Consider the following 17,171-nt stretch of genomic DNA (forward strand, 5'->3'; position numbering starts at 1 on the left):
ACAACTTTATTGAATATAATATGATTTTAAACTACGAACTATGAGTTTTAGGACATAAATTCCAACACATTAATGCATTAATTCTTAAACGGGTGTAAACCTGATCTTCAATTGATAGTTTTACCAAATTATGATTAGGATAAGTGCATGGACAACTTTCAAAGGAAAATTGTATAAGAGTCTAAATTTACTAATTTATGGAAGCTTATGTTTAATCGATACGATTATATTTTTTAAAATAATAATAATAAACGATGCTGCAACAAAAACAAACCAACTACGCGAGACTTATAATCCATGTAAACCACTAATGACAAGGAAGAAGACTATGGGTCCCCCAAAACCTTACGCCCAACGCAATGGTCAATATATTTTGATTGCGATGAACATGAGAGAATGAGACAACTCCCAAAACCATCTTTAACCTCCTCAATTACAAAAGAGATTGAAGACAAATCAACAACACCACATTCAACAGATTCATGACTTCCAAGCAATCAGACTCAACCAAGATATTCAAACTGAATGGAAGACAAGTTTTTGAGATCTAAGCACATTGGCCATAACTTTAAGAATCTTCGTTTCTGACATATGGTGACAAACTTCAAGCCAACCAAACACACACGGCCTATATAGTCTCGACACACCCAACGCAACTCACAATAGATTGAATCTAGACTCCACATCTCGTAAATTTCATCTTTCAATAGGAAAGTTGAGAGGTTGACAACCAATGCACTAGGATATGTATAAAAGAGATTAACCATTTGTTTTTGCTTATTACACCACTCACCACCGAAATAGGAGTAAGAAATAAGATGAGAAATAGTCTCAACATCAACCTATACTCTACTTTATGTTGAGCTTTCCAAAGTTTTCCTACCATGATCACAAGATTTACAACCTTGTCAATATCCACAAACGCAACACGATACAAAATATATTGTCAATAGTCTCGATAGCTCCTATGAAACCTATAATTTCAAAATACATCAAATATCATATATATTTTTTAATTTTACATGAGGTATTTCCAAACGCAACCTATAACCTATAAACAAAACAATATATTTTTTAAAACATAAGTAACTTTACATCATAGATTGATCTAGCGATAAAAAAATGAAAATAATTTTAATAACTAATTTAAGAAGTGTTAGCATGCAAATTAGTCGATACACAAAATTGAAAATTGTTATGAAATAAAGAATAATGAAACAAACAAAGAGAAGAATAGAGAAGAGAGGAAGAAGAGAAGACAATTGAACTCAATTGTGGTGTGTCTTACAAAGGCACCACACTCCTCTATTTATAAGACATATCATGGTATATGTTACATTATGGAATTCAATGGGATGAATGTTACAATATGGAATTAAATGTGAGAGTTATATGAAAATTTTAATCTATGTATGTTATGGATATCTACATTTATAATGTATCATTATATTAACAATATCCCCCTTAGACATCCATATTATATAAAAATAAATGCCTCGTTAAAACCTTACTAGGAAAAAACCCGATGGAAAAAAGTCCTAGTGAAGGAAAAAGAGTACATCATTTTTATACATTAATAACTGCCTCATTAAAAACCTTGCTAGAAAAACTCAATGAGAAAAATCATAGTCAAGGGGAAAAAGTGCAGTATTCCTATTCCTTGCGGGCAATATTTCTACCTCCTTTTGGATACATCACTTGAGTTCTCTGAGTCATCGTATTCCAATGTTGTGCACTAGCTTTTCAAATGTTGATGTGGGTAATGCTTTTGTGAATAAGTCTGTCAAGTTGTCTTTTGAAGAAATTAGTTAAACACTGATGTCACAATTTTCTTCAAGGTCATGTGGTATTATATTCAAATAATATTGTTGGTAAATCTTTACTGAAAGACAAACCACGTGTTTCTCGAATATGATGAGTCATTGACCTCAACGATACACATTCTTTACTAGCTTCATGAATTGCAAGAATTTTTGCACGATTCGATGAAGTGACCGTCATGGTTTGTTTTACAGACGGCCAAGATATAGCAGTTCCTCCACATGTAAATAGATAACTTGTTTGAGATCTTGCTTTATGTGGGTCAAATAAATATCCAGCATCCGCATAACCAACTAGATCAAAGTTTGATTTATTTGAATAAAACAAACTCATATCAATTGTCTCTCGAAGATAACGAAGTACATGCTTAACTTCATTCCAATGTCTTTTTGTTGGAGAAGAACTATATCTTGCTAACAAATTTACTAAAAATGTTATATCTAGTCCTGTGTTATTAGCAAGATACATTAGTGTACCTATTGCACTAAGGTACGGTACTTCAGGACCAAGTAATTCTTCATTATCTTCTCGAGGTCGAAAGATATCCTTTTTTATATCTAGTGATCGAACCACCATTGGAATGTTCAATGGGTGTGCTTTGTCCATGTAGAATTTTTTTAAAATATTTTCTGTATATGTCAATTGATGAATAAAAATTCCATTGGCTAAATGCTCGATTTGAAGCCAAGGCAAAATTTTGTCTTACCAAGATCTTTCATTTCAAATTCCTTTTTGAGATATTCTATTGCCTTTGAAAGCTCTTCGGGAGTTCCAATTATATTTAAATCATCAACATATACAGCTATAATCGCAAATCCTGACTGTGATTTCTTAATAAAAACACATGGACAAATTGAATTATTTTGATAACCTTCTTTCAATAAAACATTCACTTAAGCGATTGTACCACATTCGTCATGATTGTTTCAATCCATATAATGATCTTTGTAATTTGATTGAACATAATTCTCTAGAGTTTGAATTATATGATTCGAGTATCTTAAATCCTTCAGGGATTTTTATATAGATTTCATTTTTCAAAGATCCATACAAGTATGCTGTAACTACATCCATAAGATGCATATCAAGATTTTCACATACAATCAGACTAATTAAATATCTTAATGTAATAGCATCCACCACAGAAGAATATATTTCCTCATAATCAATGCCTGGTCTTTAAGAAAATCTTTGTGCAATAAGTCGTGCTTTATATCTAGTGACCTCATTATTTTCATTTCGTTTACGCACAAATACTCATTTAAATCCCACAGGTTTTACACCTTTAGGTGTATGAACTACAGGTCCAAAAACTTCACGTTTCGTGAGTGAGTTTAGTTCTGCTTGAATGGCTTCTTTCCACTTGGGTCAATCCTTTCTATTATGACATTCGTCAACAGATTTAGGTTCATAATCCTCATTTTCATGAATGATATTATGTGCAACATTATACGCAAAAATGTTGTCCACAACTACATTAATTCTATTCCACCTTTTTCCTATCATGGTATAATTTATCGAGATCTCATTGTTATCTTCATATACTTGAGTCTCTTCAACATTTTTACCACAAGTCGTATCCATGACTTTTTCTTGAATGTTTCTATTGTCAATTAAGTCATTTCGACTACTGGTTACTTTTCTTTTTCGAGGATTTTTATCCTTTGAACCCATCGGTCAACCACGCTTTTGGCGCAGCGCTGATTCATTAATTGTATCAACTTGCTGAGTTGGGATTTCAATTCTAGATAGAGTATTTGTAGCTGGAATATATGACTTGGTCACTTTCTTAGTATTTGTAAATGCATCTGGCATTTGGTTTGCTCTACGTTGTAAATGAATTATCTTTTGAACTTCTAGTTCACATTGCTTTGTACGAAGATCTAAATGAGACAATAACGATACATTCCAGACAATTTCATTTTTCAACTTCTTAATTCCTCCCCCTAATGTTGGAAAATTTGTCTCATTAAAATGACAATCAGCGAATCGTGCAGTAAATACATCCCCCATCAAGGGTTCAAGATATCTAATAATTGATGGAGATTCAAAGTCGACATATATTCTTAACATTCTTTGAGGTCCCATTTTAGTACGTTGTGGTGGGGAAATTGGAACATATACTGCACAACCAAAAATTCGCAAATGAGAAATATTTGGTACCTGGCTATAAGCTAATTGTGTTGGAGAATACTTATGATAAGATGTCGGTCTTATGCATATAAGTGACGCTGCATGCAGAATAACATGATCCCATATAGATAATGGAAGTTTTGCTCTCATAAGTAATGGTATGTCATTCAATTGTAAACGCTTGATAAATTATTCTGCCAAACCATTTTGTGTATGAACATGAGCTACAGGATGTTCAATATTTATCCCAGTTGACATGCAATAATTATTAAATGTTTGGGATGTAAATTCATCAGCATTATCAAGTCGAATGTTTTTTATTGTATAATTCGAAAACTATGCTCTTAATTTGATTATTTGAGCAAGTAATCGTGCAAATGCAATGTTTCGACTTGATAATAAACACACATGTGACCATACTTGATGCGTCAATTAAAACCATGAAGTATCTAAATGGTCCACTTGGTGGATTGATTGGTTCACATATGTCACCATAAATTCGTTCTAAAAATGTAGGTGACTTAACTCTCACTTTGGCTGGTGATGGCCTAATAATTAATTTTCCTTGAGAGCAAGCAATACATGATAATTCATTGGATTGAAGAATCTTCTGGTTCTTTAATGGATGTCCATAAGAATTTTCAATAATTCTTCTCATCATTATTAACCTGGGATGACCCAATCGATCATGCCAAACAGTAAACATATTTAAATTCATGAACTTCGAGTTCATGGTGACATATGTTTCAATTACTCGTATATGAGTATAATATAATCCAGAAGAAAAGGCAGACAATGTTTCCAACATACGCTTTTCATGTGAAACAATAAATGTAATATAAAGATATTCTATATTATTTTTATTATTAGTTTCAACATGATAACCATTTGGACGTATAACTTTGAAACTCAATAAGTTTCTTTTTGACTTAGTAGAGAACAAAGCATTACTAATTATGAATTTTGTTCCTCTAGGCAAAATAAGGTTTGCTCTACCAAAACCTTTAATCAAGTTTGTAGAATTTGATATTGTATTGACATTTGCTTCAAGCATTGTCAATATAGAAAAATATTTTTTACTTTTAAGTATTGTGTGCGTAGTTGCACTATTTGTCAAACATAAGTTTTCATTATTCATCTTTAAGTCAGCCAAAATATGAGAAATGTCCATAACTCTTCGTTAAAAAAAAAAAACGATTACAATAAGTCTCTTGGTAAAAAGGAAAAAAAAACTAACCTTGAAATGTAAATAGTGTAAATAAACTGGTAAATGTTAAATAGAGAAAACATAATGCAAATATTAGTTTTGGACATTATCATAATTAAATGAAGTATTTGCTACTCCTTCATTAACATCATTTTTCTCTTCAGAAGACTCAAAGAAGTCCGCCACATTCAAATGAGTCATGTTGGAAGGGTCAAATACATCATCTTGATAGGCAAAGTTTACTTCCACATTCTTCCCTTTTTCCTTCAATGAGGCTTGATAGAGGTCGACTAAGTGCTTGGATGTACGACAAGTACTAGTCCAATAATCATTCATACCACAACGGAAGCATTGATTTTTACCACTTTTAATTTTCTTATTTTGTGGAGTCTTCCTTCTATGATCATCATTTGTGGTTTTCTTGAAATCTAAATGATTATGACCACGTAAAGTATAATTACTTCTTCCTCTACCACAGTCACGATCTCGGGCACGATTACGACCACGACCTCGATCTCGACCATTAATATTATTTAAAAATACAACATTCGCTTCAGGGAATAGTGTTGCTCCAATTGGTCGAGATTCATGATTTTTCATTCATAACTCATTATTTTGTTCAGCCACAAGAAGACATGATATGAGTTCAGAATACTTTTTAAAACATCTTTCTCGATATTGCTGCTGCATGAGCATATTCGAGACATGAAATGTTGAAAATATTTTTTCTAACATATCTTCATCAGTAACTTTTTCTCCGCATAATAATAATTTTGAACAAATTTTAAATAATGTGGAATTATAATCACTTACTGATTTAAAATCTTGCAACCTTAAGTGCATCCAATCATATCGAGCTTCAGAAAGAATCACACTTTTTCGATGATCATACCTTTCTTTTAAACTTTGCCATAGGGATTTTTTATCGTAAGATATTCAATCTTTAGTCCCTCATGAAGATGATGTCGAAGGAAAATCATGGCTTTCGCCTTTTTTTGACTTGAAGTCGTGTTTCCTTCTTTAATCGTTTCTCCAATATTCATGGCATCCAAATGAATTTCAGCATTGATATCAAGAGCTAGAAATTCTAATTTTGTAAGACTTGACATGGTAAAACTATAACAAATAACAAATAAACTAACTTATATTAGAAATTTAATAAACATGTCAAACATGCATTCTAAGACAACTTAGATAAATATCATATTATGCACATGATACAAAAATCAATGGAACCCATATATAATAATTCAAAACATGCATGTTAATGTACAATAATTAAAATTACATATATATATTATGGAAAATTAACAACAATACACACAAAAAATGTTAATTTTACAACATACTTATACATAATATGTTAAGACAACATACTTAAGTAAATTGATAAAAACATTTAGATCATAAAAACAATTACAAAACTTATACTAATAGAAATTAACAACTAAATTATAAACACAAATTATAAATAACCCATAAACTATACATAGATCTTAAAATAATTGATATAAAAACCAAACATAAACAATCACATAAGTCATAAAAAAAATTAAGATGAACTAAATCATAATCTTATTATGAACTATATATATATATATATATATATATATATATATATTAACAAACAATAATCATGTAAACATAATATGTAAAATTACAACATGCAATATGTATAAAATATTACATTCTCAAACATTTAAACTATGCATAATGTATAAATAGACTGTTTCATGCAATAATCAAAAATACCAAAAAAACTAACTAATATTATAACCTACCTTTTGCAAATGATAATATTGTAGAGTGTCGTGCTGATAACGTGTTATGAAATAAAGAATAATGAAACAAACAAAGAGAATAATAGAGAAGAGAGGAAAAAGAGAAAACAATCGAACTCAATTGTGGAGTATCTTATAAAGTCACCACACTTCTTTATTTATAGGACATATCATGTTATACGTTACGTTATGGAATTCAATGGGATGAATGTTTCCGTATGGAATTGAATGGTGGAGTTATACGAAAATTTGTAATTATATTTACCATAAAAATAAAATTATACATAATTGACTATCACCATTAAACCTTCGGAGCCTCAGTCGCAACTCCACACCTACTTTTCATCGTTTCGCTTCGCTCGCTTTCCTATGGTTCTCGTTTCGAATTCTCTGCCTTGTAAGACTCTCCCTTGCCGGACTCTGTTTCCGCCGTGCGCAACATCTTCCCGCCCCCGCCAATGGTTGCCTTCTTCACTCTCCAATGCAAGTAACCGAGTCAGAGAGCTTCGCTGCGAGTTCGAAGTGAACGTTAATGGCGCTCTTTCCGGCGACTTCGACCCTCGTTCCGTCGATAGGGTACAAATGCCATTCTTTCTTCTCCATATTTTCTTTCTGCTGCTTGTATTACCTTGCTTTTTAAAAAGAAAAAAAATATTAGGCCGGAAATGTCTGTAATACTTTTTTTCTTTCTTTCTTTCTAAATTCAGTTCCGTGGGGTTCTTTTCATTGGGTGGATCAAGTTTTTCTAATTAAATGAGTGTATCAAGTTGGAGCCCTAGAAAACTTTGTTTAGGGCTTTCAATTGTTAAAGGACGAAAAACAGAATCGTAGGGCATGCCTGATGCCATTACAACACAGTATGGCGTAGGGGTGGTGATAAATCATTTAGAAATCTAATTTTGACGATGATCGCTTGCTCTGATTATTTTGCTATACTAGTAGTTATTTGTTTCTCAGTTATTTGTTGTCCCAGAAAAAAGCGTTGGAGGCAGCAATGAATGACATAAATGGCTCATTTGGGAAAGGAAGTGTTACCAGACTAGGAAGTGCTGGCGGAGCATTAGTGTATGTTTTTTTTTTTTTCGAGAATGAAGTAAAATTTTTAAATTTTCACCTTTGAAATTATTATGTTAGTCGCTGGTTGGTTTTTTCTAATCAAATTACGTTGTGAACTTTTGCATTTCTTAAAGCATCATAATGCAAGTTCAATGTCGTAGATTTTCTTGTCAAGTTTAAAAGTCTGTTGTTTTCTGTCCGTACAGGGAAACTTTCCCGAGTGGCTGTTTGACTTTAGACTGTGCCTTAGGTGGTGGCCTTCCTAAAGGCAGAATTGTCGAGGTATGATTACTTGTTCTGGGGTTAAGAGGTACTAAAGTAAAGGAATTTTGTCAAGTCATGTAGATGGGCATATGGAAGTCGTGTGGTATTTTAGTTGACAGGTGGAAATTGTCAACTTGCTTGTAGTGAGAGTATTCTCTAGCTCTACAGTCTACATATAACATACGAAAACTGTTGGTGAGCCTCTAACATGGTTGAAAATACCAAAAATGTGCCCTCAGAAGTTGGGATGATATCTTGTGAGAATAAACCAGATGTGCCCCCAAGAAATGTACATGAAAATTGAGGTTCAAGAATGGGAAGAACCGGAAGGGGGGTTGATGTGTGTGCAGGTTCAAATAGACAAAGTACTTTTGTGATTAGACCAACTCATTCAGAAAGAGCGAACTTTCTGAACAAGTTGTGTAGATGGGCATATCGAAGTCATGTAGTGTTTTAGTTGATAGGTGGAAATTGTCAACTTGCTTGTAATGAGAGTATTCTCTAGCTCTACAGTCTACACAAAACAAACAAAAACTGTGGTGAACCTCTATCATGATTGAAAATACCAAAAACGTGCCCTCATAAGTTGTGATGATATCTTTTAAGAATAAACTTGATATGCCGCCAAGAAATGTACATGAAAATTGAGCTTCAAAAATGGGAAGAACCAGAAGGGGGGTTGATGCTGTGCAGGTTCAAATAGACATAGTACTTTTGTGAATCAGACCAACTTGTTCAGAAAGAGCGAACTTTTGAGTGTAAAGTTGTCCTGAACATGTTTGTATTTTTAGAAAACTTGCGTTTATTTATTTTCTTTCTTATTATCATTCTTTTTTCAGATATTTGGACCAGAAAGTAGTGGAAAGACCACTCTAGCATTGCATGCAATTGCAGAAGTACAGGTACATGCATGTATACGTATATATACTTCTCATTTTCTGTTTATTTTTATTTACTGAGAAGTTTGGGAGGCGCTTGGAAATATATTGTTTTTTATGAAAAACAATACTTATTCAGTTGTGACATGCAGAAACTAGGAGGAAATGCGATGCTTGTAGATGCAGAGCATGCCTTTGATCCAGCATATTCTAAAGCCGTAGGAGTAGATGTAGAAAATTTGATTGTCTGCCAACCTGATCATGGAGAGATGGCTCTTGAGAGTAATATATTCTCTTATGACTTCACGATTTGCTTGAATGAAAATGTTATGGCTTTTGGCTATTGGGATGCTTGTGATGTTTGTGTGTTGATGGATGAATATTGTTTTGTCAGTTGCTGATCGCATGTGTAGATCCGGTGCTGTAGATCTCATTTGTGTTGATTCTGTTTCTGCTCTTACACCAAGAGCTGAAATTGAAGTAATTTTCCTCATCTTCTTTTGTTTCCAAAGCATCCTTGTGAGGTTGATAATCTAACATTTCATATCCTTGCACTGTAGGGCGAGATTGGTATGCAGCAAATGGGTCTGCAGGCACGCCTCATGAGTCAAGCTTTACGCAAAATGTCTGGAAATGCGTCAAAAGCTGGTTGCACTCTCATATTTCTGAATCAAATACGATATAAGGTTATGTCCACTCTTCATCTAGAAATAGGATTAATTATCCCATCTTTAAAGTTGGTTATATTTTATGCATGGTAATGGTCAGGGGTTTAGTGTTGGTTATTTTCCCTACAGGGATTTAAATTTTTAAATGATGCTATATATCTGTAACTTCACAACAATGAACGAGTTGTTGTATTTCTTCTCATAAGTAAATGAACAAAAATAGTCATATATTTGCACCATGTGTTAGAATTCTACTCTAATTATTTTAGTACTATATGTCTATCAATATCCCCGTATTTAAAATATTTCGAAGCATAATGGTCTAGTTGTTCTGAATTTTATTAGATTGGTGTGTATTATGGGAATCCAGAAGTGACAAGTGGAGGAATTGCACTAAAGTTCTTTGCCTCACTTCGACTTGAAATACGTCCTATTGGGAAGCTAAAGTCTGTAAGAATGCTCTCTGTTATTTTGTTTACCTGGACCAATTAATAGTTATTCCCTTTCTTTTAAAGACAGATTGAACCAAGTAGAGAAACAATTAAAACTTACATTAATGTCATAAAATCCAATTGAGTTGAGCCTTATTTTGTGTGCTTTTTTCTTTCTTAAGGCTAAAGGAGATGAAGAAATTGGGATTCGAGTTCGTGTTAGAGTCCAAAAGAGCAAGGTAAAACTGTAATGGCGATCAATTTTTGCTTATCATCTTGTCGATTTATATGAACCTTTTTCTTTCCTATGATTTCTCGTTCGCTTTGTATAGATAGTAGGTTCTATGATATTCATTTGCGAATATAAAATAATGAAACTGGTCAGGATTTTTATCCCCTTCCCAATTTCAGATTTTCTTGCTGGGAAGATGATTCATAGCAACTAGGGCCTGGTAGAGTGCGAAGATTATTTGCTGTTCTGTGCAGGTTATCATTTAAGATAGAAAAGTATTAAGGAAGGGGTGATGCTTTGTAGGGATCTACGAGCTAAAAATAGAAACTTGAGAGGAAAGAAAATCATTTGGATTCTTTAGAATATAAAAAGATCATAGAATTTAAGATAGGTGTAGAAACTTTAAGGAGGTTGGGATATCATCACCTTTGGGTATTCTTCTTGTAAGGTCCTTAGGCTTTTGGTATTTTCACCCAATTTTGGCGTCAGCAAAGGGTAAAAAAAACCTCTTTCTTAAAAATTGGGGCAGATCTCTTTGTTCCCCCCCTATTTGTGTCATCTGTACATAAACCCTAGAAATGTTAGAGACCTGTAACTTTTCAAGTCAGGCATGCATTTGGTTTAGTTCTTAAAATATTTTCACGCTTGCAATTAAATGCTCTATTTTGAGTTTCCAATCTTTTTCTGTAGAACGTCAACATCTTATCCTAAAATGGGTTTGCTATAGGTGTCGAGGCCATACAAGCAAGCTGAGTTTGAAATTATCTTTGGAGAGGGAGTAAGTAAACTGGTTCGTATTCTGGCCCTTGGAGAAAGCATTTTTCAATTGCATTGCAGGTGCAAAATATTGTCTATTCTCACGTCATACGTTACTCTTTTCTCTCCACAGGGTTGCATTTTAGATTGTGCTGAAATTATGGAAATTGTAGTGAAAAAGGGCTCGTGGTACAGTTACGGGGACCAGAGGTCTGTCTTGTGCTCATATTACTCGGTTTTTTAAAAAATCATTGGATTTGATTTAAATTTTACAGAACGATTTCATCATCTATTGCTTATGTTTCGATTGTCTTATCTTCATAGGCATTCCATACTTTGGAGCATTGTTTTCTGTCAGACTAAAGCCGAACTTATTGTTATGCTCTTCTTTTGAACATTATTATTATTTCCTTGTTTGCTAAAGGTTGGGACAGGGAAGAGACAGAGCTCTGCAGTACTTAAAGGATACTCCTGCTCTTCAAGATGAAATCGAGAAGGTTTGTTTTTGCGATTGGACAGACATACTATCCGAACTCATAGTTGATGCAACAATTTTTACTTTGTCAAGTGTGATCTTTTTTCTTTTTTGTTGCATTTACTATGGTAATAAGATTCTTTTGACCGGAAAAAAAATTATTTGGCAATATGGTCTAAAATCATGAGTAAACCCAATCAACTTATCTATCACGAAAACCTTTGAATTTTCTATGAATGGCAGACTCTGCAGACCATGCTGACTAGTGGAACTGTTCAAATGGGATTTCAATCTATTAGAAAGCCATTGCCGAATCAAGAAGTACTCGAGGAGTTTGAATAATGAACAATAAATGCTCTGGTATGGTTTAGCAATAACAACAGAGATTCCAAGCATAAGCAGCATTTTCCTTCTATGGAAGGGGGTGGGTTCATAAGCCTAAGCCTCACATAGGTCCGTTTTTCGTGCTACATCCGCCTTAGGCGGGCTGTTAGAAGCCAACAAGTGCGCCTTCTTTGTTAGTTAGGCGCAAGCTACATTTGATAAAGACAGTAAGAACTGGCTTTGCTTCCAATCTCTGACGACGGCATTTTGATCATCCTCAAACATTATCGAAGTCCCTTCGATCTCGCTTAGAGGTTGGTATAATTTGAAACCAAAATTTGAGAAGTTGATACGAAGTTACATGTGTAATTTTTACTGCAACTTATCAGGTATCATATTTACATTTGTACTTATTATATAACATATGAAATGATTGCTTCCCAGGTACATTTTATTATAGGAGGAATTTCGAGCAGATGTGGTTTCTTGTGTTAGACAAACCTTCCATATTATTATTAGTTCACATGAAGGGTTAGTAGTTCGGTCCCATTGGATAACAATTTTGTCTTTAGTTTTTTTAAGCTTCATTTCGTTTGATAACTTCAAAGCTATGCTTATTAACACTATTTCCATCTATAAGGTTTTCTGTTGTGTTTTTTTTAAACTATTTTTTATCAATATTTTAAAAATCAAGTCGGGTTTTGAAAACTAAAAGAATTGGATTTTAGAAACCTATTTTTGTTTTTGAAATTTGGCTAAGATTTCTTGTCTATTTAGTTAGAAAAAATAAAAACCACGATAAACTAACACAATTTACGACAATCAAAAACTAAAACCAAAAGGTTATAAATGAGAATAAATTTTATCTATTTTTCAATCTTTGGTTTGTTTTTTAAAATATTGGTAGCAACTGAATGATTAATTTTTTATAAAACAAAAAGTACTTAAGCTTAGTATTTATAAAGTTAATTTTTTTAAAAAAAATCAAATAGTTATGAGACATTTTGCTTCGGAGAAAAGAACCAAATGCGATTCATTTTTAGGTCGATCAGCTTTTAAAATTTTCCTACCTGAATCAAAATGACATTATTAGACTTGGAAAGCTAGAGTAATTTAAATCCTTATGTAGCTCGTATTACTTAATTATTTAATCTTAACCATTTGTTCGGTCATAATTTGTTAAATATTTTATTTATTTATTATTATTATGATTACTATAATTATGATTTTTTTGTGTATAATTAGGCTTTAGAGTGAGTCGCAGTATAACTCATATATAAAATTCTATCGTAGAATTAGGAAAAGTAATGCAACGCATATGATAAATTAAAACTAAATTTGAGGTTTCATAAGGTCACGAAAGTATTAGAATAAAAGATTTTGGAGGGAATAAGCTCACTGTTCAATGACCATATATCTGAATTCTGAAATGCGTTTTCCTATTAATTCATATAGTAAGATTAAACGATTTTATTTGATTCCCATAATAATTGTTGAGAAGCATGCAAACTTACCAAAGACACCAATATTAAAACAAGAAATTGCTTTCAAAGTTCTTATGATCTCCTCTAAGATGTAGTGATGGGGGCAAAATTTTGTCTATTTTTCCACAACCCTAAAAGTTTGTGTAATTAAAAGTATTAAATTTCTATTTACTTGTTAACATCGACTTGTCACAATATATGAATCAATATTACCATTATAACATAATCCATGAAGCAAAAAGAAAGAAAATAAATAATATCACTTAGTGTAGACATGTAAATTTGTTTTAATTTTTTTTTTTTTTTTTTTTTTTTTTTTGAAATTTTCATCAACGTTAAATATTATATGGATATTTTTAGTCGTCCCAACCAATTATGCGAATTTTTCTTAGAATGCTACACACCACACAGAAGCTTTGCTTCTAATTTGCATTGGAGGAGAAAATACCCACAAAGACTTCAATTCATCAAACCACCATGCTTATCATACGATTTAGAAATTAAGAAATATAGACTAAAACCAGCTCTATCAAGAGGGCTGTATTTGATTTGAACCCATTTCTTGTTCACATCTGGAGAGGGAGCTCGATTGAGATTTTCCTGCTAACTTTCAAGTAGATCCAAGAGAAAATTTATATGGCCCCATTGAGGAATCCAGTTATAAATCTTGGAATGCTGGCAAAATCAGAAACTATTTTCAGATTACAAAACTTCCCTTTGTGATTATTTTCCATGTAGTTAACTAGATGCTTGCACTGATCTTCACCGTTTGTCTGCAATAAGATGAAATGACAAGGTTACAGGGAAAAAAAATGCAATTACTCATTTGAACTTTTTGAAAACGTTCAAGGTGTTGAGTTAATTGTTATGGTCAACGGTTATTATAGTTTGTGGGTTATAGTAGTTTGGGTTTGAGGTACATAGTATTTTATTTTAGACATCCAGGGCTTCCAATACCAAGAGTTACTGTCTTTTTTCTTTTTCTTTTTTTCTTTTCTTTTTTTTTTTTAATTTAATATTTTCCCTTTTTTCTCTTCCAGGACGATTACAGTTGAGGATTTAAAGGAAACAGATCAAATTGGATTTTCAATTCCTTTTTTTAGCAACAATTTTGGGGATGGGATCACAAGATGAAAGGTCAAATTATTTTGGCTATTTTCTAGTTTGTTATAATGCTTCAAACTTGTTATCTATCACTAATTACCAAACACAGGAGAAGGGAGAAGGGAGAAGGGAAAGGATGTGCTATGTATAAACGTTTTAGTTGTACATACACTTCTATAATTTATTATCTATAATTTGATATTTTCTTTCTAATAATAAATTGCTCTCTCCCTCTACCCGTATACGTGACTAACACATCATTTGTGAACTGCATAAATCTATGTAAAGAGATACTTTACTTCCTTTATTTGTTTGTTGATTTCTTAACGCTATTTGTCCAACAAAGAATGATGAGTTTCTCCATTACACAAAAAAACATTTAACTTCATGGAGCAAAATAGCGAAGAATGTAAATCAACTTCCACAAATTAGGAAAGAAGGTTACCTCAAAAGCAAAGAAACCACCAGGTTTCAACATTACAGCAGCTTCATCACATAGATGTATAAGCTCATCCATGCCATTAGTACCTCCATCCAATGCAACTCTAGGTTCATGTTTACCAACCTCAGCTTGTAAGCCAAAAATATTATCACTGGGAATGTATGGAGGATTACTAATAATCCCAGATAGCTTTCCTTGGACGTCCTGTAACGGCTCATACCATGATCCTTGCCTTAACTCGATCAAGTCCTGATTGAACATTGAAAGCAGAGGTTATCAATGGCTGCCATAAATGAAAAGATTGGATTAAATACACTCTCATGGGGGCTCAAAATCAGTGTTGTTGATCTTAATCACAGATTTAGATGTACACCTCAAAGTGAGCAATCTTTCAGAAACAATATCACCTTTTTTTAGTGCAACAATATGCAGATTGAAAGTTTTGACCTCTAGGAGTTTTAACCCACTCCAAGAGTTTTGACCTTTTGGTTTAAGATACATATTTTATATACGTTGGCTTATGATCATGGCGATAAGATCTATTTTTTTAGTTCAATAATATGCAGTTGGAATCATCATGGATTGGTCTATTGGTAAATCGGGACATGACCTTGATAAAGAACTAATAGATCATTGATTCAATTTATGGTGGCCACCTATGTAAGATTTCATATACTACAAATTTCCTTTAACACTCAAATGTTTTAAAGTTGGGCATGTTGCTTCATGAGATTAGTCGAAGTGCATATAAAATGGTCCAGACACTCACGAATATAAAACAAATATATGAAGTGCGTGATCGGACTTTCGACCTCTTGGTTTAGGATAAATGTTTGATGTGAGTCAACATATATGCTTGTGTGCTCGTATGACCTAACAACATCTAAGATTACAAAACTGCAATGTGGCCAATATATTTGAATGATCTTAAAATACCTAGATTTCTAATGAATCCTTTTCACCAATGGTTAGTACTTCGAACTCTAAAAACAACCATTACCAATAAAATCCTCAAACCTTCGTACACAAGAAAGTCCTTCTCACCGAACATAGTCTTTAAGTCCAATCCATAACAATTCACTATCTTATTAGTATTAACTAACCTGTAACCCATACCTCTGAACATTATAGCCAGCAACAGCAAGTGCAATGGTGCTTAAATCAGTAGCTATAACTCTACCACGACCCTCCAAAATCCTACAAATCCCAATAGCAATTGCACCACTCCCAGTACCCAAGTCAACCCATAATCCTTCTCTAAGTGCTTCGTTATCAGAAACCACTTTCTCCACCAAATCCACCAAAACCTCTGTCTCAGGCCTCGGAATCAAAACTCCTTCTTCCACACTCAAAATCAAATCCCTCCAGTGCTCGCACCCAACAATGTATTGGAATGGTCTCCTGTCATGGATTCTCTGCTTCCAAAGCCTGTACAGCTCGTCGATTCCCACCTTCAACCTTACATTTCTAAGACCCAGTTCAGGATATTGCTCGATTTCATTTTCCAGTTCAGAACTTAGAGATTTATCGTCAACTGCATCTTGTATCAGCCATTTGAGCTCTCTGTGTAAGAGGGTGGAATCTGGACCATTGTCTGTGTGAACGAAGGATGATCCAACTGAAGAATTGAGGGTTTTGGCCCAATTGTGCCACTTGTGGACATCTGTGAGTGTGACGGAGTAGTTGGGTGGCCTTAGAAATAGTGGAATTTGAGGGTTTGGAGAAGAAGAAGAGCAAATGGGTCGAATCGACTTGGCGCGATGAGGAGCTACAAGATATGCACGAGCTATGCTAAGCCTCATTATCCTCCTGACTATTGTGGCAGTGGCGCACTCCCCAATTTATATACACATCATCAACGGTAACACAACTTTAAATTTTGATTTAAGAGGTGAATTTGCTTGTTTAACGATCGATTTAGTAAATTTTTAAATTGATCACAAATTAATTTTTGAGGATAAAAGATCGATTCATTTTTTTTTTTTTAATTTTTTCTAGAATTTGTCACTTAAAAATGGATAATACTTAATAATTAGTTGTATAACAATATTATCTATAAATATACCAAAATCTATTAATAATATATTTGCTAACGAACTCTATTAGTGATAAATT

The 17,171-nt window shown here is 33.1% G+C and overlaps 2 protein-coding genes across 8 annotated transcripts; one reads left to right on the top strand and one right to left on the bottom strand.

The window, feature by feature from the left end:
- Nucleotides 1–7,242: 7,242 nt before the first annotated feature.
- Nucleotides 7,243–12,690, top strand: LOC103487647 (DNA repair protein recA homolog 1, chloroplastic). 7 transcript variants are annotated; one of them, XR_001762409.2, is made up of 14 exons: nt 7,243–7,518; nt 7,916–8,007; nt 8,205–8,280; nt 9,102–9,164; nt 9,293–9,422; nt 9,535–9,620; nt 9,701–9,826; nt 10,154–10,258; nt 10,422–10,478; nt 11,199–11,261; nt 11,361–11,437; nt 11,652–11,724; nt 11,946–12,340; nt 12,471–12,690. XR_001762409.2 is itself a non-coding variant. In XM_008446051.3 (13 exons), the coding sequence occupies exons 1-13, from the start codon at nt 7,312–7,314 to the stop codon at nt 12,042–12,044; spliced, it is 1,254 nt and encodes a 417-aa protein (XP_008444273.1). In that variant the 5' UTR covers nt 7,243–7,311; the 3' UTR covers nt 12,045–12,501. The 7 variants fall into 7 exon arrangements, 6 of the variants coding, with proteins under 6 accessions (XP_008444273.1, XP_050944003.1, XP_050944002.1 ...); XM_008446051.3 differs by having other exon boundaries at nt 11,946–12,501; XM_051088046.1 differs by having other exon boundaries at nt 11,199–11,249; nt 11,946–12,501.
- A 1,278-nt stretch (nt 12,691–13,968) lies between these two features.
- On the bottom strand, nt 13,969–16,883 carry LOC103487646 (uncharacterized). Its single transcript, XM_008446050.3, has 3 exons — nt 16,160–16,883; nt 15,060–15,305; nt 13,969–14,283 (listed from the first exon to the last, which is right to left on the bottom strand). The coding sequence occupies exons 1-3, from the start codon at nt 16,856–16,858 to the stop codon at nt 14,143–14,145; spliced, it is 1,086 nt and encodes a 361-aa protein (XP_008444272.2). The 5' UTR covers nt 16,859–16,883; the 3' UTR covers nt 13,969–14,142.
- Between the last annotated feature and the right edge of the window lie 288 nt (nt 16,884–17,171).

This window comes from Cucumis melo, chromosome 7, assembly GCF_025177605.1.
Source record: "Cucumis melo cultivar AY chromosome 7, USDA_Cmelo_AY_1.0, whole genome shotgun sequence".
NCBI lineage: Eukaryota > Viridiplantae > Streptophyta > Magnoliopsida > Cucurbitales > Cucurbitaceae > Cucumis > Cucumis melo.

What these genes read in the sequence shown, in the direction of transcription:
- LOC103487647 (XM_051088045.1), top strand. Translation starts at nt 7,312, where the DNA reads ATGGTTCTCGTTTCGAATTCTCTGCCTTGTAAGACTCTCCCTTGCCGG. An exon ending in TGAATCAAATACGATATAAG is followed by an intron (nt 9,827 to 10,153) that starts GTTATGTCCACT and finishes GAATTTTATTAG; the next exon opens with ATTGGTGTGTATTATGGGAA. An exon ending in GAGAGGGAGTAAGTAAACTG is followed by an intron (nt 11,262 to 11,360) that starts GTTCGTATTCTG and finishes TTCTCTCCACAG; the next exon opens with GGTTGCATTTTAGATTGTGC.
- LOC103487646 (XM_008446050.3), bottom strand. Translation starts at nt 16,858, where the DNA reads ATGAGGCTTAGCATAGCTCGTGCATATCTTGTAGCTCCTCATCGCGCC. An exon ending in TTCAGAGGTATGGGTTACAG is followed by an intron (nt 15,306 to 16,159) that starts GTTAGTTAATAC and finishes ATGTTCAATCAG; the next exon opens with GACTTGATCGAGTTAAGGCA. An exon ending in GTGGTTTCTTTGCTTTTGAG is followed by an intron (nt 14,284 to 15,059) that starts GTAACCTTCTTT and finishes ATCTTATTGCAG; the next exon opens with ACAAACGGTGAAGATCAGTG.